At 37.5% G+C, this 26715-nt stretch overlaps 1 protein-coding gene and 1 long non-coding RNA gene across 2 annotated transcripts; both read right to left on the bottom strand.

Moving 5' to 3' along the window:
- Positions 1-264: 264 nt before the first annotated feature.
- LOC149183989 (protein NOI4-like) lies at positions 265-20936 on the bottom strand. The gene is made up of 3 exons (XM_089417356.1): positions 20640-20936; positions 830-1039; positions 265-732 (listed from the first exon to the last, which is right to left on the bottom strand). Exons 1-3 carry the CDS (start codon positions 20643-20645, stop codon positions 688-690), a joined length of 261 nt encoding a protein of 86 aa, XP_089273482.1. The 5' UTR covers positions 20646-20936; the 3' UTR covers positions 265-687.
- LOC149183990 (uncharacterized) lies at positions 19613-20632 on the bottom strand. The gene is made up of 2 exons (XR_016257222.1): positions 20127-20632; positions 19613-19918 (listed from the first exon to the last, which is right to left on the bottom strand). It is a non-coding gene; the product is annotated as an uncharacterized LOC149183990 (long non-coding RNA).
- Positions 20937-26715: the final 5779 nt, after the last annotated feature.

Genomic DNA, 26715 nt, shown 5'->3' with positions numbered 1-26715 from the left:
AGACTTAATATGCAACAACAGGATAATGATATATGCAACAAAGGATAATCATATATTATAACATTTACTGGATATTCATCGGAAAATATAAAGGATGAGGATGCATGAACTACGTGCAAGCATTTCTCTGGTGTTGCTACAACTACAACCAATTAGACTTAAAAATTGAACTCCCCCAACTAAGAAGAAGGTTAAAATATTAAAGGCCAAAGCAACAAAGACATGAAAAACTATTTCAGACTCTACATCTAGGATGGAACAATGTAGCTTTTGCATGCGAGTCTATAATATTGATATATTCATTTGTAGCAACTTCAGTTTCCTCACAAAACAAATACAAAGAATAGGGATGTTTTGACCATCACACGCAGTGCCTCGAGGCTAAACAAATATAAACCTTCTGTTTGCTCCCATGAGGTATATAAATGAGCCAAAGCAGTTCAGTTAAGACTAAACATATACAAACAGAAGAGCTGTAACAAAGAAGAAAAACAAAGTGGAATATAACACCCATGTATGCCACCCTCCTCCCTCTTGTATCAGATATAGGCTAAAGAGACCGAGATTTACAGTCTAGTACTTGATGCAACTCGAGCCTTTGTAATATAGCCGAGTTTCCAGTATGTTGAACTACATCAGTTTCCTCAAAAGTAAAATGACACAGACTATAATATGTAAATAACTTACTTAGGATTCCACAGCACTAGGCTGCATGCAGCAAAGCCACTTTCTCTGCATCACAAAAGCCCATAAAAGTAGTTAGTAGGGCTAGCATTGTCTTTAAGAAATTCATCAAAACAAAATGAACAGCAACAGTTTTGAAACCCACAGTGGATGATTTTTGAGGATAACTTCCATGGTTTTTATAAGCGTCGTCATCTTTAGCAGGAGATTCCGCAGGAACGCCTGGGATCCGAGTAGTACCACCTGTCTTCTTTTCATCTCTCGCCTTGTTAAAAATTACGGTGAATCCTTCTGCCGAAGCTGGGTCATTCACATCCCACTCACCAAATTTTGGCAGTGGCCGGCCCTTCTCTTGCTGTAAAATGAACATTGCATTAGACACTGAAGAGACAATAACAAGCAACTTCCCATGGCTAGTTTTCCTATTATAAATTCGAGCAAATGACCTGGGGATTTTTAGCATAAACACTTCTGAACTTTATTTCCAGATAATTCAATCTTATTACATTAAGATAACTTAACTGCGCTATTATCGTAAATAATGACAGCAATATCAAAGAAGTAAAATTTCGGAAACCTGTAGGATACCTATATAGAAATAGGTCTTATGGACTCTAAATTTTAACCAGTACCCTGCAAAATACTCCCCAAGAATAATAGCAACCGAATGATTGTGCCTTACTGAAAACATCACTTTAACCTGTAAGGGAAGCCAAATTGTGTGGTCAAAAAGAACAGAAAGCTAAAAGATTATAGAGTTTCCTTCAGATCAGGGCCATCTCTCACATTAAGCTATGGGAATCTACTGATGGTTAGCAAAGCGGTGATTTCTGTGTCTGCTAAGAAGACAAATTTAGTGCAGTAAAAATACTCATGCAATGTGAATCTTCAATTTTCTCAAGTGTAAATTCCCAAAATTTCTATAACTAGAATGCTCTCCACATATTCTATTCTGTCCCCAATATGAGTTGTGTTGTAATAGTTTAATTTGAATCCTACCTTACTGCCCTTCAACCTTTATAGAGTTTGAATTTATGACAATAACAACAAACACCCATTCTGCAAATAGTGTTTCTTGACTAACCAATTTAGAATATCAAAAGAAAGACGAGAATGCTTCAAAGAGAAACACGTGTCATGTTTTAGCACATCTTCGCACAAGCAATGGAAGCTAAACTAACACTACTATAAACACCCATGCTTTGAGTTTTAACATCGAGTATACATCTTCATTAGCTTCGTAGCATTCATACAAAAATATGAATATCTTAGTTAGCAATGAAATATATTTTCAACTTTTTAAATCACACCCAGAGGGGCTATATGAAGGAGAGGTGCTTTCCTACATCCAGGTATGGCAAACAAGAATTCGTTACAAAAAACTCCATAGACATTCTTTTTAGATTTCCACATAAATGTTAGAAAAGTGCCAAACTTATATTGCAGCTAGAAATGGCTAACAGGTTCCCCCCAGTAGCTTGGTTTTCATATCATGGATAGGTGAAACTTTACCGTTAAATTCCATATAAAGAAATACATTCTTAAAGCTAAAATTGCATTTCCATATTAATGATCAACAGTACCTACGTTCCACCAAGTTTCCAATAAGGGGGGGTGAAGGAGACAGGAAATGCACATTGATTTAGATTTATCATTCTAGAATATAATTACTCTAAGCAAAATAGCTAAGTTGCATAAAACATGGAAATGTGTACAAGTTTCCAAAATGTGAATGCCTGGAAACATGAGCACACCAAAATGGGTACACCGGAAACACATTATATAAAAATACAAAAAATATAGATATATAGTTTTCTTTTTTTCAAATAACATATTATCTTGCAAGAAAATAAGAATGATACACATAAATGACATTTTAGGAGACCCGGTCTATATTAACTCTCATAGATGATTACATGATGCAAAATCCCATAGCTTGGTGGACTTGAATAATGCCAACCCCATACCCTAATACATTCAGTGGAAATGCTACAATCCTGCCAATTATAACCCTGAAAAATGTCAAGTCTACTGAATTCTTAATGGGATATGAAATTCTACTTTCTCCAAATGAAGTTTGATGAGGTTGGAACCACTCCCAAACATCCTGAAACAGTTGGTAATGTTAAAAATTTAAGTAAAAGTTGACATTCCAACTTCGACTTCAAAAATTTAATATTGCCATTGATTACCATGGTCACAAACTCCTCAAAGCTCAATCCCCTATATATGTTTTATCTTTAAATGAATGTTGGACAAAAAATCATGGGGGAGTTGGGAGGTTCCCAGATGCCCCAGATGCCCCCCTATTTGGGGGTGCATCCACCTTTCTGAGAGGTGGAAGGATGCGCAGATGCCCCCCTCTTCAAAGGTAGGTGCACTCTTCTTTAGGAGCAGTAGGGGGGTGCCCAGATGCATGTCCCACCACTTTTGGGAAATGTGCTCCCCACACTAGGAACATGTTTCCCCTTGTTTCCCAAAAAATGGGGGGTGGGGTAACATTTCCCAAGGCACCCCCCAACCCAGCCCCTAAAGCATGGGAAGAGAATGGGCGACATCCCTGTGGAACACTAGTCTGTACTTTATTAAAAGAATGATGCAGAGATGGATAGATTGAGATGCTGACTAGTAATCTACAGTGTAAGTCGATCCCTATTTGGTGATTATCTCTCTGGCACTGAAATCTTGTGACTATCGTGTCTGTACATTTTGGTGTTGCAACCCATGGATATCATTTTCAATAGTTGATGTCCAGGAACAAATCTGAACATAAGAAAAGCAGACAGCATTGCGGAAGAAGATTCTGGATGGCTGCTCATATCCACAATAGAATCCGCAACTACAGCTTTCATCATTTTCTATAGTGATGTATGTAGGCCTTGCTTTCTTGCAGTTTTATTTGAGAAGGGCCATATGGATAAAAAGCAAACATGTCAACTGATCGTAATCTGATATGAGGCATTTATGCTGAGTGTAATCTCACAATAATTTGTGGATGTAAGTTTTCAACCAATTTTTGGGTTTAGCACAATGGCGCTCAAGTGGCAAAGACGGGTTTCCTTTACTGGAACTCTAGCAGCCCTCCTGAAAATGAAAAGAAGAAGAAATCTGACCCCAATATGCCTAAGAACCAGTCTAGAACCTCTTGCAGGGCACACTTGCTGTGCTTTGCCTTAATATGTCAGCTTATATGCATCCAGCCCTTAGCAGAAACCGTTGCTCAAAGGATTTAAGAATAGCTGGAAAGTTCAGAATTAATTGAACTTTGGCTATAAAGTGCTCCCACAAGGGTACTTTCTCATTTTCTTCTTCAAAGTTCAACCACAGAGGCAGGGATTCTACATTTGACGGATGATAGGAAAGCAAGGCTGTTCAAGTTGACTGTAGAGTCTAGACTTTTGGTTTGACCCATTCGAGGAATCACCAACTTCCATTGTAGGCTTTGGGTTTGAACCTTTTGAAGAATTCCCATCTTCTGTTTCAGTTTGGGTTAGACTTCTAGGTCTGTCCTTGGAATTATGGTATGAAAGTGCTTTTGAGCGGATTGGCCTTTGGGATCCTATCTGAAGGTGTCCAAGATAATAATACAATGCGCCTTATTATTGTATGCAGGGTTGTGTGTAAATTAAGACCACAGCAAAGCTGATTTCAACCAAATAATTTTGACACTGAATATACTTGAGAATAGCCATTGAAATATGAAAATATTCTCTTTCTTTGCACGATCTTTTCTAAGCCAAGCCACATAGCACAGTTTGAACCTTTCAAAAAACCCACATCTTGTATTGTAGATTATGGGTTTTGAACATTTTGAAGAACTGATCCTGTCCAAGAAACAGCAGATCATCGCTGAAAATGGCTGAATATGAAGTGATTGTCTGGTAGAGAAAATTAAAAGATGGGATGCTGATCAAGTCCCTGATCAGATTGCGGTTGCCTCTGCAACTGGTAAAGATAATTAAATTATAGGATACTGATGAAGTCCCTGATCAACCAGACAGGGAAAGGGGCTTCAGAGAACAACTCTGTTTTTGAAAGAAATCCTTTCCATGATAGAATCAAGCCTGAGACAAGACATTACATTTTCAAATCAGGAACAGTCCACTTCAGACCAAGTTGAGTCATCTCATTCAAAGCTGAGAAGTGAAGACCAAGACAAAAAAGATGGAAGAAACAAGCAACAAAGAAAGAGCAATGGAAAGCAAAATTCGTCCCCAGGCTAGGGCTCAAAACCATGGCTTTGAAAACTACCAAAGAAAAAAAAAATCGTAGGAAGACACTGCCTGAATCATTGCCACTCTCAGTGTAATAGTCAATTCAGAGAATCACATCCTGATTGACAGGAAATTAGGAGTTTTCAGTCATTTTCTCAAGTCAAGAGTGATATTATCCACCAATGTTATAAGACTTAAACAGGTATGACCAGTTTTCCAGCAAATACACTTAGAACTTGTGTTTGACCTAACTCAGACTCACTCAGCCATGTTAGACCAAAATCTGCCACTCAGTTAAGTAGCACATGACTTGAGTTTGATAGCTATGATTGGGCTGCCTAACCATGAGCCTAGTTGGTTAAAAAAAAAAAAATCCCCCAAAAAGAACCTAAACCCCCAAGCACCTTAATAACATCCTTATAATCACATTCCTCCCCTTTTTGCCTCACACACTTCTCAATGTTAGCCTTTGGGGCACTTGAAGTTGTACCACTGACCAGCTGTTCAAGTAATTTTTGAGCTGATTCAAAACTTTGTTGGGGTTGATTTCATTGGGGACTTGCTTTGCAGTTATCATCTAACTGTTTGCTACAAGATTTAATGAGATCTTTTGGCAAACTTTTGTGCCCATTCAGAGGCAAATTCTTGCATTTCAAACCCTGCAATAATATATTGAATCTGTTATTTTTCTGTTTAAGACAACATTATATTTCTATTTGCAGAATTTTAACTGTTTAAGACAATTCCCTGTCTCTGAGAAGAGAGAACTGAATGGAACCACTGAAAAATTTCGGCTGAGGGGGGAGACATAGAATGCAACCATTGTGGGAAGCAAATCAGGGGGTGGGTGCGAGTGGGTATGCACATGCTGAAACAACTCTTATGTATATCGTAGGCGAAGTTAGAGGCTGTAAAAAGGTGCCCACTGCCAACTGATTCATTTAACTCCTCCCCCACCCTTCAAAAAAAAAAGCCAACAGCTCTTGAAGCCATTTCAACAAAGGAAGGCAATAAAAGAAAATTCAAGATGAGAAATGGAAAACCTCTCAGATCCTCAGACAACATGATGGAAACACTAATTTTGGAGCCTACTCCAATCAGCCTACTCATGAGCAGTTTAGAGCAAAGCCACATGAAACATGGAAATGTGAACGAGTTTTCAATGGCAATACTGGGGCATGTGATTTCAATTCTAAATGGATATGAAATTCTACTCCCCATATGGAGGCTGATAACGTTGGACCCACTCTCAAACATCCTTGAACAATTAATGGTAATGTCAAAAAATTTAAGTAAAGGTTAGAAAAGGTAATGTGAAGGAGAATGTTAACCTTTACTTTAACAATTTCATATGACCAGTAATTACCAGAGTGACAAACTCCTCAAAGCTCAATCCCATATCTTGGTTTTTTCTTATGGGATCATTGGCATGGGTCAAATGATAACTTTCTGTGTGTCCCACACCCATCAGGGGTTCTTGAGTGGGCCACAAACTTCCAAGAAAGCACTCAAACTGTCATTGGAAATTGCCAAAACACCTATAAATGCCACCAGTGATGCCATATGGTGTTTCTAGATTTTGAAACAATGTGTGACAAGGATGGTAGCATTTCCATGATGTTGCATACATTTTTTTACCAGTGATGCGGGGGAGCGCCCCCCCCCCTTCGAACCCGCTCCCGAAGCGCGCTCCGGGCGGGAGCGGCTCGGGAGCGGGTCGGGAGCGCGCTCCCCAAATCGCTCCCGGACGGGAGCGATTTTCGGGAGCGTGCTCCCGTAAAAAAATTTGCACTCCCTGGTCTGTGAGGGAGCGCTTCAGGGAGCGATCGCTCCCGCGCTCCCGGAGCGCTTTTTAATGCCCGGGAGCGATCGGGGAGCGATCGCTCCCTGATCGCTCCCGGGCATTAAAAAACGCTCCGGGAGCGAATTTTAAAAATTCGGGAGCGATTCGGCGGAAAAAAATTCCGCGGACCCGAAAAAAACAAAAAATTTAACTTATTTTTTTGGATTTATAAGCCCAATGGGCCAAAACAAAATCATTTCAATGAGATTGAGCTTGAGTTTGAGAGCTGAGGAGCAAGGAGCAAGAGCTGAGGAGCAAGGAGCCAGAGCTGAGGAGCGAGGAGCAAGTGCCAAGGAGCGAGGAGCAAGCTTGCAGAGGTAAGTAACTTAATCATTTAGTTAGTTTAGCTGGTTAGGTGGTTAGTTTGGTTAGTTTAATTTACCTGTTTGAGTTTAAAGATCATTAATTTAAATTAAATTAATAAATTAAATGAATTAATCCCAATAAACTAAATTAATTTGCAGATTCAAGACTCAAACCCTACAAACATCAAACACGATGGACCTGGGGATTTTTATTGGCATTTTCCTCTTCCTGGTCCCTTTTCTGGTTATTATGGTGGTGGAGAGTAGGAAACGGAGGGGGCCTGAAACTGAAGAGGTGGATGAAGAAGCCGGAGGAAGTCAAATAGGTGAAAACCCCAGTGAGGAGGATGTGGAGGAGGGTGAACATGAGGGTCAAAAAACTAAACAAGACCAAACTCCATTGTGGAAATATGTTCAGAGGCCTGAAGCAGGGAGAGGGGGTGGAACCACTAAATTTCATTGCCCCCATTGCAATTCTGATTTCACAGGCTCATACACCCGTTTGAGAAGACACCTTTGCGGGAAAAGGGCATGGGATGGAGAGAAACAAATAGGAATCAGAACTTGCGACAAGGTGTCAACAGAAGATAGAGCCAAATACATAAAGGAAGAGGAGGACGCCCAATACAAAGCAAAAAGATCAAGGGGTTTCTTTGAAAGCTCACAAAGAACTCCTTCAGCATCCTCCCAAGGCAGTGGATATGGACATGGAGGCTCAGGGTCATCATCTTTACGCCGTAGAACCATATCAGATTTCCTTGATGAGGGGTGTAGGAATGATGTGGATTCAAAAATTTACAGGTTCCTCTATGCAAATGGGATACCATTCAATGTTCTACGCTCACCTTATTGGCACGAAATGGTTTCTGCCATAAATGATGCCCCTAAAGGATACAAGAGCCCTGGGTATGACAAGGCAAGAACAGTTGGCCTTGATCATGAAAAAGCAAAAATATCACATTCTTTGAATAAAATGACAAGTTCTTGGACTGACAATGGGGTGTCCATTGTATCTGATGGATGGACAAATGTAAAAGGCAAGCCATTGATAAGTGTTCTCGCTGTGTCCCGAAGTGCTCCCATTTTTCTAGCTGCACATGATTACTCAGACAAGTTCAAGACCGCTATCAACATTGCAGAAGCATTGCTTGAAACAATTGAGCGTATTGGCCCATACAATGTCATCCAAGTCATCACTGATAATGCTCCTAATTGTAAGGCAGCGGGAGCAATTATTGAGGATAGATACCCGAACATATTTTGGTCTGGATGTTTGGTTCACACATTGAACCTTCTGTTGCATGATATTGTCAAAAACAAAAATGAACAATACCAATGGATTGGTGATTTGTACAAGAAAGGAAAAAAAATGATAAAATTTATTACAAATCATAGCAATACCCATGGCCTTTTCCGCAGTCACTCGAGATTGGAGTTGCTGAAGATTGCGAGGACTAGATTTGGTAGCTATTACCTCACCTTCAGGCGCCTTTTGAAGGTAAGAGAGGGTTTAGCTAGCATGGTATCAAGTCCAAATTGGCAGGTGTTAAAGGAAAGGGCTACAAATGTAGCTGACATTGCAGGTTTTGAAACGGTGGAGGAGGCCGCTCTTGATGGGCAGTTTTGGACCACTGTGAGACAGGTATTGGATTTCACCAAGCCAATTTATAACATGATTCGGTTTGCAGATACAGACAAACCAGTGATTGGTGAGGTGTATGAGCAAATGGATACCATGTTGGGGGAAATAAAAGACATTGTTAATAACAGAGATCCTGACTTGTACAATCTGATTCACGATTGTGTGTGTCAACGGTGGAAAAGGCTTAACCTTCCACTACATTGCTTGGCGTATATCCTTACACCAAAATACTACTCAGATTCTTGGTTGGGCAAACCTGCAGCAGGGGGTGGTGTTAGGACCAAACCCCATTTAGATCGAGAGGTAACTAAAGGATATCTGGATGCATTAGAAAAGTTGGTGCCTGACAGGGAGGAATGTGCAGCTGTGCGCCTTGAAATAGGCAGATACTTCACTGGCAGTGGTTTGTATGGTAACTTCCATGCAATGGACGACAAAGATAAATTTGATTCTCTCACATGGTGGGAAACATATGGCGGCGACGGACTTTTGCGAAAATTGGCATTGAAAGTTCTTGCACAGGTTGTAAATTCTTCTTCTGCAGAGAGGTGTTGGAGCACCTACAATTATATACATAATGTGAAAAGAAACAGGCTCAACGAAAACCGAGCAGAAAGCTTGGTTTATGTGCACTACAATTTGAGGTTGTTGAGCCATTACTGTGATCGGGCTAATGAAGATCCCACATATAAAATTTGGGACAATCACCCTGAGGACGACAATTTGGAAGATGGCATTGTACATATGGAAGAACTAGAAGATGAGCTTGTACGGGATGAAGCTGAAGCAGCTGCAGCAGCCATGCCACCTCCACCTCCACCATCCAGTTCTCGGGGCCCGAGTCTTGTTCCATTGCTGTCGCCACCTCCATCGACACCCTCGCGTGGAGGCTCTAGTTCTGGTCGTCGGTCTGGGCGGGAGACTCCTAGAAGACCGCCAAGACCTACTTATACTCCTGGAGACTCTCGTGGCAAGGGCCACTTGTAGATTTACAGTTTACTTGTCTTTTTTAGTTTCTATTAGACTTGTGACTTGTCACTTTAGTTTTCATAACTGTTCAGTGTTGAGTTTTGAGTCCTTGACTCTTGACTCTTGACTCTTTCATATCATTATGACATTATGATATTTTTTGTAAACATTATATCACTGGTGACTGTGACAATGAAAATTTGAAGTTTGAAGTTGGGCCTTGGCAATTATAACTCATTGGTAATGATTGTGAATTATGAATATGATGCTTTGTGAAAGACTAAAGTTGTTTCATTTCATCTCATTATTCATGTTTCATTTTATAAATTTTTAACATTTCATATCATGTTAACAGTTAGAAGTTAGGACTTAGAAATATCTTCGATATTACTTCTTGTAATGGTTAAACTTGGCTTACAAGTACAACTTGTTACTTTGGTGATCAATGATGATAAATGTTATTGAATTGAATGTTATTTTAATTTATTATTTTACTAAGGTTGATGACGATTATAATTTCTAGATGATTGATGTGATATGGTTCAATGATCAATTTATGTTTTTTTATGTTTTTTATGTCTATTTCATCATTCTACATGTTTTTGTTGACATATATGTATCAAAAATTAAAAAATATATAAAATATATATATTTTTAAAAAATCGCTCCCCGATTCGCTCCCAAACCGGGAGCTTCTGAAAATGGTCGCTCCCGCTCCCGCTTCCGCTCCCGCTCCCCGCTCCCGCTCCCGCTCCCAAGTAACACTGTTTTTGACATTTCCAAGTGTTTTGACTCTCAAGATATGGAACATTGCTTAAATAGGCATTTCCTGCAACATAGCTTTAGATTCAAACCTCCAAGCTAAATAGGTTCAATAACTTCTTCGTACTCCATACAACACATGGCTCTTTGCCCCACCATTGATAGTGAGTGAAAGGATGTGAAGCTAGCTACTTGACAATGCATTGGTCAATTTTGGCATGATGTGAATATAGTATTCAATCTTGCTGACTCTCGCTATTATCAACCCATGGTAAGTTATCACTAAATATCATTTGGGCTTCAAATATGCTAATTTTCATGATTTGAGGGTGTCAATTTCGCAAGAGAAGGTGAATGATAACAGAGTGGAATTGAAACAACATTGGGCCAAACCAAGTTGTACCACCATGTTTGGTGGATGAACCAATGGAAAGTCCCAACCCATCATCAATTTCCCTCATTTTTTACCCTTGAGGAGTTATGTTTTTAAACGATATGAAGATATTATTTGAGCTCTTGTACAATGCAGTTATGAAGATGGAGGTGGTGGTGTAGAATGTAGTTCGAGCCATTACCAATGATGCAAGTAATTATGTTTTCCCAACCAAGATGTTGCAGGAGAAACATTGCACTATTTTCTGGACTTCATGCTTACACATTATTTGAACCTCATATTTAACGACACTAGAAAACTTGATTGGGTAAAGAAGGATCAAGCCACAACCATAACAAAACTCATCTATAATCACATGTGGTCCTTAATCTTAATAAGGAAAAGAACCAAGAGCAAGGAGCTTGTTCGACCAAAGATTACTCGCTTTGCAATAAACTTTCTTGTGTTGCAACCTCTTATTGCACAAATGGACAACTTAAGACCAGTTAGTGTCCTGTTGTTTCTTGCAAATGGTGGATGGGGATAAACGTGCAACGAGTTATAAACTTAAATCTGTAAGGTCATGGATCACGCCAACAAGATAATAAGTATTATCAATGAGTGAAAGAACAAGTATCTTCTTTTGTTTGCAAAATTATTGAGAATAGATGGAACAAGCAACTCCATCAATATCTACATGCAATTGGGCCTTTCTTAAACCCAAAGTATCATTATGCAAAAATCTTTTAGTAGAATTTTAGATCACATGGTCAAGGATGGATTAATCAATTTCATAGAGTGCATGGTCCCTAATCCTACAAAATCAAGATCACAATGAAAATGTTGGTACTTTTTGTAAAGACATGGTTATTTGACAAAAAGACAAAAGCCAACCAAAGAAGTATTTTAATTTTTGAAGTTAAGGATTTCATTATTCTTGATTCTAGAATTTAAAATTATAATTTTGCAATGTATTATTTATCATTCTAACTTTTTCTTATGGCGACTTATTGATGGAAACAATATGGTTCCCATTGCCCCAAGCTTCAAAGTTTTGTAATTCAAATCCTCAGTCTTCAAGCCTTGAAGGGAAAGATATCTATGGCAAAGTTCATGAGATCCCTTTTTGGATTAGAGCAAACGAGATTGTCAAAATCATTTGGCCAATTGTTGAAGTGTTATGGATGGTGGAAGGTGATAAACCTGCCATGGATTATGTTTATGAGCAAAGGAAAAACAAAGGTAGCATACAAAGATATAAAACTATACCCAAAAATAAACGTATGTCCCTACTTAGTGAATCGCAGATGAGAGATGGAACAAAGTACACCATCAAACTATACATGGAGCTAAGTAATACCTAAACCTAAAGGTAACATTACACAAAAGACTTTAAAGCAAATATGTTTATGAGCAAAAGAAAAACAAAGGTAGCATACAAAGATATAAAACCATTAAAAAAACATATATCCCTGCTTGGTGAATCACAGATGAGAGATGGAACAAAGTACTCCATCAAACTATACATGGAGCTAAGTAATACCTAAACCTAAAGGTAACATTACACAAAAGACTTTAAAGCAAATGGAGAGGTGAAAGATGGATTGTGCAACTACATCAAATGCATGGTCCCAATCCGAGAGACTCAAATTATTATTTTATATTCTAGTATAATCATTTGTGGTTTCTAGAGGCCACTCAAAACCTCAATGTTTCAGAAAATTATGTTTCTGTGTCGTTTTGCTATTTTCACCCTTACAGAAGCAGAACTTTGTATATATGGTATCTAAGGCTTTGGATTTACATTTTAAGTATTCACAGAAAATTTCATGTATTTTTTCATTCCACCAGTTTTTATATCAATTTTTGGCCAATTCCAATTAGGTTCATAATTTTAGGATTCTAAATCCCATCCAAATCTAGTTCTGCTAACTTTGAATTGGTTAATATTGAAATACAACTAATGTGATATCAATTTTTAGAGCCATCTTTCAAAGGTAAACCAAAGTGTAAAACCCTAAGTTGCAAGAAACACCTAGTTTGGCCATGTCCTATACCCAAAACCTCTAAAATGTTGAAACAGTTGCAAAAAGCCATCAATAATACCATACAACATTTCCAAATCTGAAGATGTTCTTTGATACAAACAGAGGTGTTTCCAAGGCATTTCAACCATTTTCAGTCACATTCCTAGCACTTATTTGGAAAGTTTCTGAGCCCACATAATTTCCCATGAGCCCATGGGAAAATATTGTCCAATCCATGCCAATGACCCTTTAAGGCAAAATATACATAGGGGACTGAGCTCTGAGGAGTTTGTCAACTTTTACTTAAATTTTTAGCATTACCATCTATTGTTTCGGGAAGTTTGGGAGGTTCCAACCTGGTTAGACTTCATATGGAAAAAGTAGAATTTCATATCCCACACATTTAGAATGCAACTTTTGGGAATTTCAGGGTTGGAAAAATTGTAGCGTTTCCATTGGATTCTATTATATATGAGGGTATGGGGATTGGCATTAGTCAATATCGCCAAGCTATGGGATTTTGCATCATGTAAACATTTAACATAGACATGGGTTTTGTGTCATTCCTATTTTCTTACAAGATAATGTGTTATTTATAAAAAATAAAAAATAAAAGAACTGTCTAGGATTTTTGTCCTTTTTATATACTGAGTTCCCTCCACATACCCATTTTTGAGTGGTTGTGTTTCCCAGCAGTCCCATTTCTAAAACTTGTACATGTTTTGTGCTACTTGGGTAAAACGGTAAACCCCTTCAAAAGTCCTGAAAAGCTTTGTAGTAATGACCATGGCTATGATGACCCATATAAGAGTTAACTTCTATAGCATTTAGACATATCCTTCGATTAGTATCTAGTTGGTGTTGCAAACAAGTCTGTTTCACATTAACCCTATCAATGGTTTTTATGGGAATCCATCAAAATCGCTTCACACAAGCTCCAATTGCAAGCCTTCTCTTATGTGTGTTGACTTTTCACCTCTTATTGTAGATGGTTGACAATGGAAAACTTCAACAAATTCTTTCATTTTCAATGGACATGTAAAAAAAATCGCAACTTGCTTTTAACCAAAATGAGAAACAATACAGAAATTTTATATTGTATAAGACTTACGCTCTAATCTTCCCAACTAGAAGCTTGGTAAATTCCAACATGGTGGAACTTACTTTCAACCAATCCAAAATTGTCATACTCATAACGAACAGTTAAAATGCTAATTAATAAAAGTATCTTCACAAGAGTATAGCAAATCAATTAGGGAAAAAAGTTTTTGTACTTTACCAAAATATTAAGATAAGATCAATTAGCCAAGAGCTTAAGTAGGAGGCCACTCCTAGGTTCTTTGGAAATTATAAGGGCATTAAAACCCATAAAGTGTGGGCTACCAAACCCAATTGCAAAATCAACAATGACTGGTTTGAATTGACAATAAACTCCAAAATGCATTAAGTTACATGTCACAAGCCACAAGGAAGTGTATTAATTGATTTTATAAGTTGGTAAACATCCAGCATTACAACCAACCATAAGCTATAAGTGCACCAAAAACTCAAGTTCAAATTATCTACTAACCAATGTAAATCCTTTTTACACCCATAACTATCAAGTACCAAGAGGGATCAAATTTCTTAAGGTGTAAATTTTTTTATCATTCATCCTTCGAATAAAACTGCAATTTTCTCTGATGATAAGAAATATCATGTAGAAACCTGATACGCAACTCCTTTCATAGACTTAAATGGCTAAACTTCGAAATTCAATCATTTCTTAAGGTGTACATTTTTTATCCTTTAATTCCATGTCATGTGTTAATTCTTTCATATTAAATGATAAATTTGATCCCATTGGTTGCTTGAGAGGCCTGAGATTAAGATTGATCTATGTTGGTTTAGTGTTTAAGATGTTGTCATGTTCTAGTTGTAACTCAAAAACATAAATCTAAAATTTACTCTAAAGCCGACTTGTATTTTTTTAATTTTTTAATGTAAATATTTTTTTATTATTTTTCAATATAATGTTATCTAATGCTAACTTGACAACATCTCCCCCGTACTGAATTGTAGAGCACCTATCGGCAAAACAGCTCACTTATCCTTTCAATAAAACTGCCCTTTTCTCTGATGATAAGAAATATCGTGCAGAAACCTAATTATGCAACTCGTTTCATAGACTTGAGTGGTTAAGCTTCAGTAATGACTTAAAACAAGACTTTAAACTAGAATCTGAATTAAAAGCAAGAAGGCCATAAGCATGTCAAAAACAAAAATGCATTGCAATAGTTCTATCAAACTTGCATCCCTATATTTCTTCCAACTCCATTTCTCATAAGCCAAGGGTTTCTTAAGAGACTCAAGTGGTGATAAACCTTGAATCAGGTTAAAGAAATCAACTCAATAGTCATAAACATAGCGAACCAGCTAAGTGAGTGCATGCATGCATGCATGTACATATGTATATATGACATCCATCCATGCATACATACATACATACATATATACATATGTACATGTATGCACGTATCCATCCATCCATCCATGCATGCATACAGAGCCAAGGGAATCCAAGTGCTTCTTTGGACTGATTGTTATTTGACGTATAACTTGCCTACTGCCAGCCTTCATGGGTACTTGGAAGTCACCAATGCACATAAAGCATGCAGCATCTATTTTGTCAGGCTGGGAACGTACACCATTTTTAAGATGAATCCACTGCCCATCCTCCTCTCAAGGTGTCCAAATGTAGGGTACTAAGACATCTAGCAGAAACTACGCAATCTCGTACAGCGCCATGAAGAATCTTACACTAGTTTTCTCAGTAATCTTATACTTGAGATGGTTCTTTTGCTTCACAGCACTCATCACCATTAGTTGGCAATCACATGTACCCCATAGAGCTTAACATGTGACAGAAGATCAATTAGTTGGAATTGGCCATTGGGAAAAAATTCCAACCATTGTAACTGCATATCACAAGTTTACAAACAGTAAACAAGAATTAAAAGTCTCAAGTGGTGAGAAAGCTCGAATCATGTTAAAGAAATCATCTCAATGGTCATAAACATAGGGAACCGGCTGAGGAAATCTCCTAAAAGGAAACTAGGCATATATATAGACACACACACACACACATATATGTACGCATTATGTATCCTCTCTTGGAAAGGCAGAAGCTTAGAATGTCTATTTATTATATCAAGTTTCATTTAGATGACAATGCAATAGGCTCTGCAATAATACTAGAATGTGTTTAGAAACAACACATCTTCTTTTTCGTAAAAATATGTAGCTACTGGCTACCCTTCGATTCCTGTATAGTGTATTGAATCTGAAGTTTCAAATGACAAGCTCCTAATTAGAAATAGAATAAGGGACCCTGAGTAGCAGGTAAAGACACTGTCTTGCACCATTTCCATCAAACCGTCACAATTTTGCTGACTTTATTTACTATGCCTTTTGCTCACCAACACCCATCATATGTATCAAGTTCCATACAAACAAGTGCCCATAAAGTTAAAACATATTAAAGAGCACCATGTGGATAAAGAGAGGCAAGGGAGTCCAAGTGTTGCTATGAACACTGCTATTTGAGGTAGAACTTGCTTACCCTCTATCAGTACTTGAATTCACCAATGCACATAAAGCATGTGGCATCCATTTTCTCAGGGTGGAAATCTGCACCATTATAAAGATGAATCCATTGTCCATCCTCTCAAGGTGTCCAAATGCAGGGGACTAAGACATCTAGCAGAAACTATGCAGTGTAGACAACGCCATGAAGAATCTTGTACTAGTTTTCTCAGTAAGTAAGATCTTGTTTTCCAGATGAATCAGTAAGACTACAACAGCACTTTATGACATGTGTGCACTGCAATGTTTTTGTGCAATTTTTAAGCCATGCCATCGTTGTAAGTATGTAAACAAACATGCAAAGCAATAATTTTTCCAGTAAGTTTCCATAGACATACAAATAGACTCATGGCACATGCACTGAGATCACAAAAATTGACACAAAGAAATGGACAATTTACATGAAACCCAAATAAAATAGAGATCATAAAGTTGTAAATTGTGAAAGACATATCTATTGAATCATCATGATTCAAAACTGATTTTGCTATGTGATTTTCTTTCTAGAAAACCTACTCACAGCAGCACATGAATATTTCATCATAGGCTGTAATAATATGTATTCTTTGAAAGGATGACAGTTGCATCCCTTCAAGTAATATGCACATCAGTTTCTCTCAAAAGAGAACGTGATAACCACAACAACAGGTTCAACTAAAAGTTGCCTCTCACTATTTCACATTGGCACCCTACCACTTTGTGTAGATCAGAATCCTTCAACTGTAATGCCTGCTAGTGTCCTATGAAGGGTACTTGTGCGCAGTTTCTTTCTGTCCTGAACAATTTAACAAAACTGGTGCCGGGATCATACCAGTGCATCCAAAAGCTCCACTGACAATTATGATCCCATGAGTGACTGATAATTATGATCCCATGAATGAATATAGCTTTTGTCTTACTTCTAAAGAAAGAACAGCCAGTTCAGTAGTTGTTCCATGAGCATGAATGAATTCACATATAAGAACAAGTTAAAAGGACTCTTTGGCATGTATACTAGACTTTAAATTCTGCTTCCTGTATACCCAGAAATAAGTTAATAATTTTCAAAAAAATTAATGGCACAATACGTTATCAACAATGAAGATAAAGACAGTTCTCCCCATTAGCACCATCAAGGAATCTTCAGAACAGAGAAGCATCCATAAGGTCAGTCCAGTCACCAGTGTTCAAACTTCAAAAGCAATTGCATTCACCAAGTTGGACAACAATCAAAACCCATGGGAGAGAGATGATCATAACTGAAGTTTGCAAAGCCTTCAAGCTAAGTAGGTAAATGGGAGTGGTAGCCACAATAACATCAAACACTTGCTTCAGGATACACATGACCTGGTGAACGCCTGCCAGATATAAAGTGGAATGAAAAAGTAACATTTGATGGAATTAGGAACTGAAGGAGCAATAGTGTACACCTAACGGGCAATGTACGGTCAAGGGAGAAAATAGCTTACAGAGGAAACTGAAAGAAGATAAGTAGGGTTACTTCAATCCTACAATAGACACATGTTTGTTGGAATTATCTTCCATAACCACTTAAGCCGTTTGACAAAGTTTGGCCAGCAGTCAAAAACTTTGCAAAACAGACTGCAAAATATCTATCAGAAATTAAAATATGGAAAGAGTCAAGTCACCTTCTTCAATCCAAGTCTGCAAAGGAAAAACATGAATATGACTTAAGGAAGTCAGTAATCAGCTAACTGCTTAAGTCAACATTAGCTTGAAAGGAACACAACTTGTCTCAGACGATGGGGTATCAGAAGGTGCTTCCAAGCTTGCTTCCTCAAATGAAGTGTGTAAGAAATTGCGTCAGAATAGAAAAAATATAATAGAAATTTTCAACCAGTTAATCAGACAACAGCATGCTACAGTAGGTGATTGTTCATGATCCAATCTCTCCACTCTTTGGTCTAGTAATATTAAGCATGCATGGTACTTAATGATAATCTATAAGAAAAGTAGAGCAAGTAACCTACTTCATACGCTGGCAGCTGCATTCCTCGAAGCAATTTTGCAAACAATTGCAAATCTAGCTGCTAATGAATTGAAAGTGAAGCCCAGAATAATTCAAAGAAAAGTTTATGATTCTGCACCATTGATAATTTTTTGAATCGCATGATATGCCTAACCAGCTTGAATTCTAGCTGCTAATGAATTGAAAGTGGAGCCCAGAATAATTTCAAATCAGTTTTTATGGTTCTGCACCATTAATAATTTTTTGAATAGCATACTATGCCTTGCCTAACCCGCTTGAATTGGTCTTTACTCAAAAATCAAAATGCCTACTACAAGCAAATGAATGCTACAGTACAACTCTTTCAAGGATGGGGGTATGCATTATGGCCAAATGGTTATTTTTCTGACAATTCTGCTTAATGCCTAAAATTAATATTTTCTCAGAAACCTACATAAGATTAATAGCCAAGTGTTTATATTCTCAAACACTACGTTGCACGCTTCTCATAAAATACATTTCTTATTTATTAACTCAAATGGTTCAACACCGATAACTGTATTTACCTTTTTTAAGTTTTTTGGCAAGGTAAAGATTTTTTAAACCACGGGGAGCTATGGACCAGAACTTGTCGTCAGAGCCACTTCAATATGGCAGACTGTTAAAGACAGCCAACATGGACATTGTTTTAGAGCTCGTTACCTGCCAGGGTTTGAATGTAGGCTGTTTGTATGACGATGATCAAACATTAGATGGCAGTCCAACAGACTAATAAATACCATATTTACATCACACTATTTGATTCGCCAAAATTTCCTTCCTACTTAGTATCATAATAACCATCAGTGGCGATATGTGCGATTAATTTCATGCTTATGATTTAAACCACATCCAATCCCTGCACGCACGCTGCAGCTGAGGGTTATAACTATCAATATGTTTGTAAAATTAGTTGAAATGCATTTGAACCATTTCATTTGCTTTTGATTGATCTTGGGGTTGCTACAAACCTCAATTCCTCATTATGATAGTGCAAAAAGCCACTTTAACGTGGGCAGAATGAGATTTTAACGTTGCACCTCTCCCAAGCAAGCGCGGAGCCTCTCCCAATTCACCATGGGCCAATCCCCAAATTAAACGCTTTTCAACCTGTGCAGTTATTTTCCTTTTTTCAAACTAGGGAAGGTCAGGTCTTATCAGCACTCGCATTCTCGCCACGGCTTGGGAGGTCCACATCAGCAGCTGACAAAATTCCACTCATAGAGCCTAGTCACTTATCACTTCCGCTCATAGCAGATCCACAGCCTTGTTTTTCTCACATAAACCACCCAAATTTTGGTCAGATCAGGTACTAAACTCATGGGATGTGTTGCTCTGGAGATTCCCGGGTAGATGAGGGAAGATGAAGCACCAAACGCTGGGATTCAGGCCTGCGGTAGTTCAGGTAAAGTTCCACCAGTTTAACGCTGAACCATAGTGCAACCGACGGGTCCAAAGCCTTGATAAGGTCACAGAGATACTCCCGCACTGAAATAATTTTTTGATGAAAATCCAGAGAGGGTTTTTAACTTTTTCTTGATTTTCCTACACAAATTTTAATCATCTAAAAGCTAAAGCAAGTTTCAGATAGAACATATTTATGTGGAATGGCAAACAAACGTATATTACATTGAAATATCGAGATATACTACAAAACACATGAAAGTAAAATGATAAGAGAGAGAAAAGACAGAACCTGCAGTGGAGTATCAATATCCATTCCATAGGAATACCTGCTGATTTCACACAAAATCAAAACAACATACAGGCTACGATTTTTTAAGATTTCCGGTAACCCTCGGTTTTTTTCGATTAATCTTCCATCGGAACGGTCTATTATGCCGTGTAGTATGCGTATTGTACAAATTCTGTTTTGAAGTTTCGCGAAAGGATTTGAACAAAAAGCAATAATATTGCTCCCGCATGGCCCTTGCCTAGCCTTGGAGATCAAAGCTATCTCTTTCTGTCCTCAAAAGGTCCGAAAATATAATACTTACAAGGAAAAACTTAACTACGGTTTCGAAAGACGATATCAGATCTAACAAAACAAAATAACTATAAATTTGCCTGATATTTCGCACCCCATGGCAGAGCGCGATTCAGAAGATCTGATAGTCCGTCGAAATTTAGGTCCTTGATGGATTTTGCCAGAGAAAAACGCAAACTTTAAAGCAAATAACGGATTTCCAGCGAATATCAAGAGACTTACCGACATGTATGTGTCTTTTGCTTGAAAGAGAGCCTGATCGGGAATTGATCACCGGACCTCCTGCTCTTCAAATGCGCTGAAGCAAAAAAAGACAATTCCTCTTGGTCTCTGATGAAGGACGCTCAACGATTATACATACAAAGGCCACAGCCCACCGCCACGTCGGATGGAAGACGATGATAATAACAAGCCCCAGCCCTAGCCCCTGCACTGTCATGTGACCGCCGGCGGAAGCGTGGATCCATAGGTCCACGAGAATCGAGATTACCCGTCCAACTCAGATTCCTCCCTTGAGATTGTCAAAGCAAACAAGCGCTCGCCATTTAACCAAGGTTAATTTTCTACGTCTGCACGAATATCCTCCCAGCCCCACGTCCAGGGCTCGAAACTCGTGGTTGTGCAAATTATAAAATAGGAAAGGCAGTCTACCCTGCGCGGTGCGAATTTTCCGCAGCACGCGGGAGACATCCCAAGGGTCGCCAGTACGATTCCCGGGGAGAAGAACTTGCACGGCATGCCCCGCTGTCGCATCGAGCTGACGGGGGACAGCCAAGCTGTCACGGAATATCTGAGTCCGTTGCTCTGTCTGTGCCGGCAACCTTCTCTGGCCGCCATAGATTCCCGTCAAACTTGCCTGCCGCCGTCCCATCCACCTGCCCGACCGTCAAAATTCTTGAATTTTTTTGTTTCCAATATCCCTCTTCCAACCCTAATGTTAACCCCTTTTTTTAATTTAAAAAAAAAATAATAATAATAATATTTTATTAAAAAGGGGTGACACATGCGGCGACTATTTGTATTGTCAAAGTCTATTCAAAGCTAGAATTTGACTGACTTAAACCAAAACACCTCGTCCACCCATTCACACACCAAATTAGTATAAATAGAATTAAAAATAAATGGAAAGCATTATTGCAACTATAAACATATTATAAATAGTAATTAAAGTCAACTTAATTTTAAGTTTCCATATATTATATAATTAAATAGATGTTAATATTTATTTAATTTTTCATTTTTGAAATAATCATTTTGCATTGAGTTACACAGCAGGTTAAATATGTTTTGTTTTTTATTTTTTAAGTTGACTATTTTTAAAGTTAATTAAATAAATAAAAAACATTAAATTCCAATTTTAAATTAAAAAAAAATTGGGCATGTAGGTTTTCAAAATAAATCATTAAGATATTGAATATTTGTTTGGAAATATTGAATATTTGTTTAATTTTTTAGTGGATGCTTTATTTATTGTGAAAGACATTTAAAATTGAATTTGATAATAGAAAATGATATTGAATTTATAATTTATGGAGAAAGAATAAAGATTATTGTTTATTTTTTCCGATAAAAACTTATTTTTTATATGTAAGAATTTTTTATTCTTTATTTTTTAGTGGACACTCCACTTATTTTTAAAAATATCTAAAGTTCAAATTGATAAAAATGATTGAGTCTATAAAGAAGAAAAAAATAAAAGTTATTCTCCTACTTTGCCAATAAACACTTACCCATCTTTAAAAACATTTAAAATTGAAATTGATAATAGAAAAATTTATAGAGAAAAGATAAACGCTGATCTAAAAGAGTAAAAAATAAAAAGTGGTGGCTGTGAAAGGTGATGGTTGTAAAACAGATAATAAAGTAATATTTATTTTTTTAAAGACCATTCTAAAAATAGCCAACCTTACTGAAATTTAATTTAATAATATATGTGAAGAGATAACTCATGGTTAAATAAAATTAAAATGATTAAAAGTGAAAAAGAGGATATATATGATTAAAAAAAGTCAAATGTGGTGCCAAAGAATCTCGAATAAAATGAGAGGCAACGTATGGAAGGGAAAAAATAAAAGTAAAATAAGGGTGATAGTTGTGAAAGAGAGAGTAAAACCATATTTATTATTTAAAGATTTTTGTGAAAAAATAATCAATTTTATGGGAAATTTAATTTAATAATATATATAAGGAAATAATTAATTGTTTAATTATTATTACAATAACTAAAAGTGAAAAAGAGGAAATATATGATTAAGAAAGTCAAATGTGTTTTGAAAAATTAATAAATTTAAGAGCCGGGGACTAGAGTAAAATGAGAGAAGAGTTGAAAGGGAAGGAAGATAAACTAACCATAAATTAAGATTTATCAAATACCAATTAAATTTTTTAATGTGTAAATATTTAAATAATAAAAAATATTATACTTTGAGAAATTTGATCTTTTGTTTTGATGATGAATTTAGATAGAGATTGAAACGAAATTTTCTATGTGATTTCTCTATAAGATCTTGGGTTACATTATGAATCACAAAAGCATTCAATCTTAAATTTGATCTCTATTTTTTGTTATATATATATATATATATATATATATATATCATAATGGGTTGTAGAGCACTTTAATTTTTTGTGTCATGTAAGGTTAAGTTTAATTTTTTGTGTCATGTAATGTTAAGTGCCAACATCTCTCTCATGGTAGGTTATGTTGTATAGCACCTCAATATGTAATTAACTAGTTGTATAACACCTCAATATGCAATTAACTAGTTGTATAGCACTTCACAGTGCAATTAACTAGTTGTATAGCACCTCATAGTGCAATTGAGTGCCAAAGCAAATCCATCTTAGAATCAAATATTTTAAGGTGTAATTTTTTTTATCATTTAATTTCATGTCATGTATTAGTCATATATACAGCTTAAGTGGGCCTAATGGTTAAGAGTATGGGTTTCCTCCTAAGAGGGGGTAGAGTATATATGCTTTCGTAGACTTAACAGTCAAATCGCTACCCGAAGGTGAGTCCCTTGTCCCACAAACAAGGGGGTCTCATACACCAATTTGGTGTTTGTCTTGGTCATGACCTTAAAATTGGATGATAATAATAATAATAATTTCATATTAAAAGATCTGTTTTAACTATTTAAATCCCTCTAGACACTTGGTAGATCTCCAATTAAAATAGATCTAGGTTGATTATTTATAATAATATATAAATTGAAGTTTTTAAATAATATGTTTACCAATATGAATTTTCATTATCTAAATTTCCTTTATTGTAATAGGCATATTTTGAATTTTTTTTAAAGAGATTATCTAGAATATTATTAATAATCACAAAAATTGCAATATAACACATTGAATATCACTCACTTGTTATTTTAATTATTACTTTTATTAATTTTTAAATTGAGTGTGTGTTTGTTTTAACTATTAATTTATATTTAACTTTTTATTGATCTAAACATTCCTCACTTATAGAGACCCCCAATAATAAAACCAACCTAGATCCATCTTAATCCCTGATTTATCAAGAGCCGAGAGGGACCAAATCTTTTGAGGTGCAAAGCTTTCTTTTAGTTTTGCTCTCAAAAAGATGTTTGCATCTCAAGTATTTTGATCACTCTCCATACTTGATAGATCTAGGGTTAAGCTGGATCTAGGTTAGTTTTAAATGATCATTTCATCTTCTTCTTTTTTATAAGTAAGAAAGTATTTATTAATTCAAAAGATGGTAATTACAATCAGAGTGGGCTAGCTCGAGCAGGATGCTCATACACCAATTTCGAACTTTCCTTTTACAATAGTTACAAAAAAGCCCCTACTTCGGGGTTGAAAGGAGAGATGGAGGTTCTACTTGACAATTCTGCAAAAATTACCAAAATTGCCCATTAACCTGAGAGGGTGAGAACTGTGACTATCTAGGGGACCCGAATCGCAGAGAGTAGCATTATTGTCGAGAGTGGCCTAGATATGAGGATAGTTCCAGAGACCTGCAAAAAGAATCATACAACTTTTCATTAAGCAAAGTCGTCTGAGGGATTGTCTTCCAACTTGATGAGCTTCTCCGAAGAACTTCTAGTAGGGGCGTCCGTCAAAGCCTGGTGATTGATGGAGGCGCCAACTGTCTCTTTCTTGATGCTTGGAGAGCCACCGCTGCTGACCTGCATGGTAGCTATACATGCTTCATCATAGCGTAATGTGGCGAGTCCCCCATGACGAAGTGTCGGTGGTGGACAAATTCCACATAGACAATGAGTTTATCATTCAGCATGTCTAACTTTGCCTCCACAGCTTTAGTATTTTCAAATTGTTCTTACAATGTGAGTCCGAGAATGGTATTGAGCTGCCATGAGAGCTCAATGGTGCGACTCTATAAATTATCCCTAGCACAGGCAAGGCATAGGTCGAGTATCCATTCAAATTGAGCATCTACTGCTTCCATGGTCACCCACCATCTTATGTTCTACACCTAGAGCTCCAGATTATGAATGTGGTCCTAGGTTTCAGGGTTAATAGAGACAACATAATTGAGGGCTATTATTCTTGTCGATACCTCAGATCTTGTGCGGGGCTTCATGCTAGGGTTGTCCCACCTTGTGTTGTTGCGGTCGCGGCCGCGGCAAGGGATAGGGACAGCACTACGACGAGAGGTCGTGATATGGAAGGAAGGGGAATCATGAGGTAAATCCAAGGAAAATACAATGAAAGAGAAGGCTTGAGGGAGAAAAGAGCAGTAGGGAAGAGTGAGCGGGTCGGGGTATTCATAAGAGGAACATGCGGCTGAGGTGGGAAAGAAAAAGACAGGCATGAAAAAGCCATTAATTGTGGCCAGTAAAAGGTACAACACATTCATGAGAGAGCACAAAACGGTACAGGTTGAGGGATCAGGTTAGTGGGGACTCTGAAGGATCGATGCAATCTGGTAACTTCCTACCTCATGAGAAGAGTTGGGATGGTTGTTGTTTGAGAAATTCAGTATGAGGGGATGCGAGGATTGTACCATTCTTTTTCTAGAGATTAACATGCATTCTCATTATTGAGAGAAACCCATACTCCTTTATCAATGTTATTTAATGCCTCACAATCCTGGCGGAGAGGTCCATCCTCCAAGTCCCTCCATGCAAGGGAGCGGATTCTTGTGCTACCAATTGTTCCTTCATTTGCCAACTTGTCAGCCAGGTTGTTAGCCTTCCATCTGATGACTTGTAATTGGAGCCCACTCAGCTCTCCAACGTGTTGGTTGATGCGATGCAAGGTATTGTTGAGCCTCCAGTTGTCTATTACCTTGGTGACAGTCATGCCTTGTTGAAGCTTCTGACAAGCCTGGGTGGCGAGAGTTGAATCTCCTTCCATGATGAGCGGCCAAAATCCCTAGACTTTGGCAATGTCCAGACCATGTTCTAGATCTTGGAGTTCAACAACATTGTTGGTAGCTATGCCTAGGTTGCCCGCATACAAGCATATTATCTCTCCTTGTGAGTTTCTGAAGACTCCACCAAAACTAGCAGCTACAAGACTGCCTTTGGAAACTCCATCGCAATTCAATTTGAGGATGTCTTTATCCGGAGGGTGCCAATGATAAGGAGCTTCATGGTTTTCCATCATTGGAGTTAAATTATTCTAAGGGGGAGGGTGCAACTCAAGGAGTTGTAGGATCCTCATATCAGTAGGACGAGGGGGGTCACCAAAGATCAATAATTTCGAGATGGCTACATGTTCTCGAATTGTATGTTTAATTAAGGTGAGGATATTCTCTTCTGGCCTTTTTTCTTCTCTGAAAATTCGTGTATTTCGCTCTTTCCATACTACCCAATATATGGTACCGGGGATAATGTTCGAGGCCCTATCAACCATTGGGTGTGAGGAGAAATAAGTTCTCCAATTGTTAAGAGTGTTGAGGATGGAAGCCTTGTCCCCATCAGAAGATCTGAAAATGACCTTAGCCCACTCCCAAAGTTTGTTAGAATATTCACAGTCGTACAGGAGATGGTTTATTGTTTCTTCGCGCTCTTCACAGAGAGGGCATCTTGAGATTCTGTTGAATCCTCTTCTGCATAAATTTTCCCATGTTATAATCTTCCTTTGCATGGTTAGCCAAAGAAAAAGGGTGATTTTGGGCCATAATTGTCTGCGCTACAGAGTTTTTCATTTTTGTTGGGGCTGTAGTTGATCACGGTTTGCCATATAGTCATAGGCTTCTTTGAGATTGAAATTGCCTTCTGAGTTTTTACCCCATCTGATCTTATCTTCACCTCTATTGAATTGGATTTGAATTTCTTGAATGGTATTAGCAAAAGTT

Source organism: Pinus tabuliformis, chromosome 3_2 (assembly GCF_031772625.1).
Source record: "Pinus tabuliformis cultivar Carrire ecotype Pingquan chromosome 3_2, CPIR1, whole genome shotgun sequence".
Lineage (NCBI taxonomy): Eukaryota > Viridiplantae > Streptophyta > Pinopsida > Pinales > Pinaceae > Pinus > Pinus tabuliformis.
The sequence above is the reverse complement of the archived record's forward strand: the minus strand, read 5'-3'. Positions and strand labels throughout refer to the sequence as shown.

What these genes read in the sequence shown, in the direction of transcription:
- LOC149183989 (XM_089417356.1), bottom strand. An exon ending in ATCCTCAAAAATCATCCACT is followed by an intron (nt 733 to 829) that starts GTGGGTTTCAAA and finishes TTTGTGATGCAG; the next exon opens with AGAAAGTGGCTTTGCTGCAT.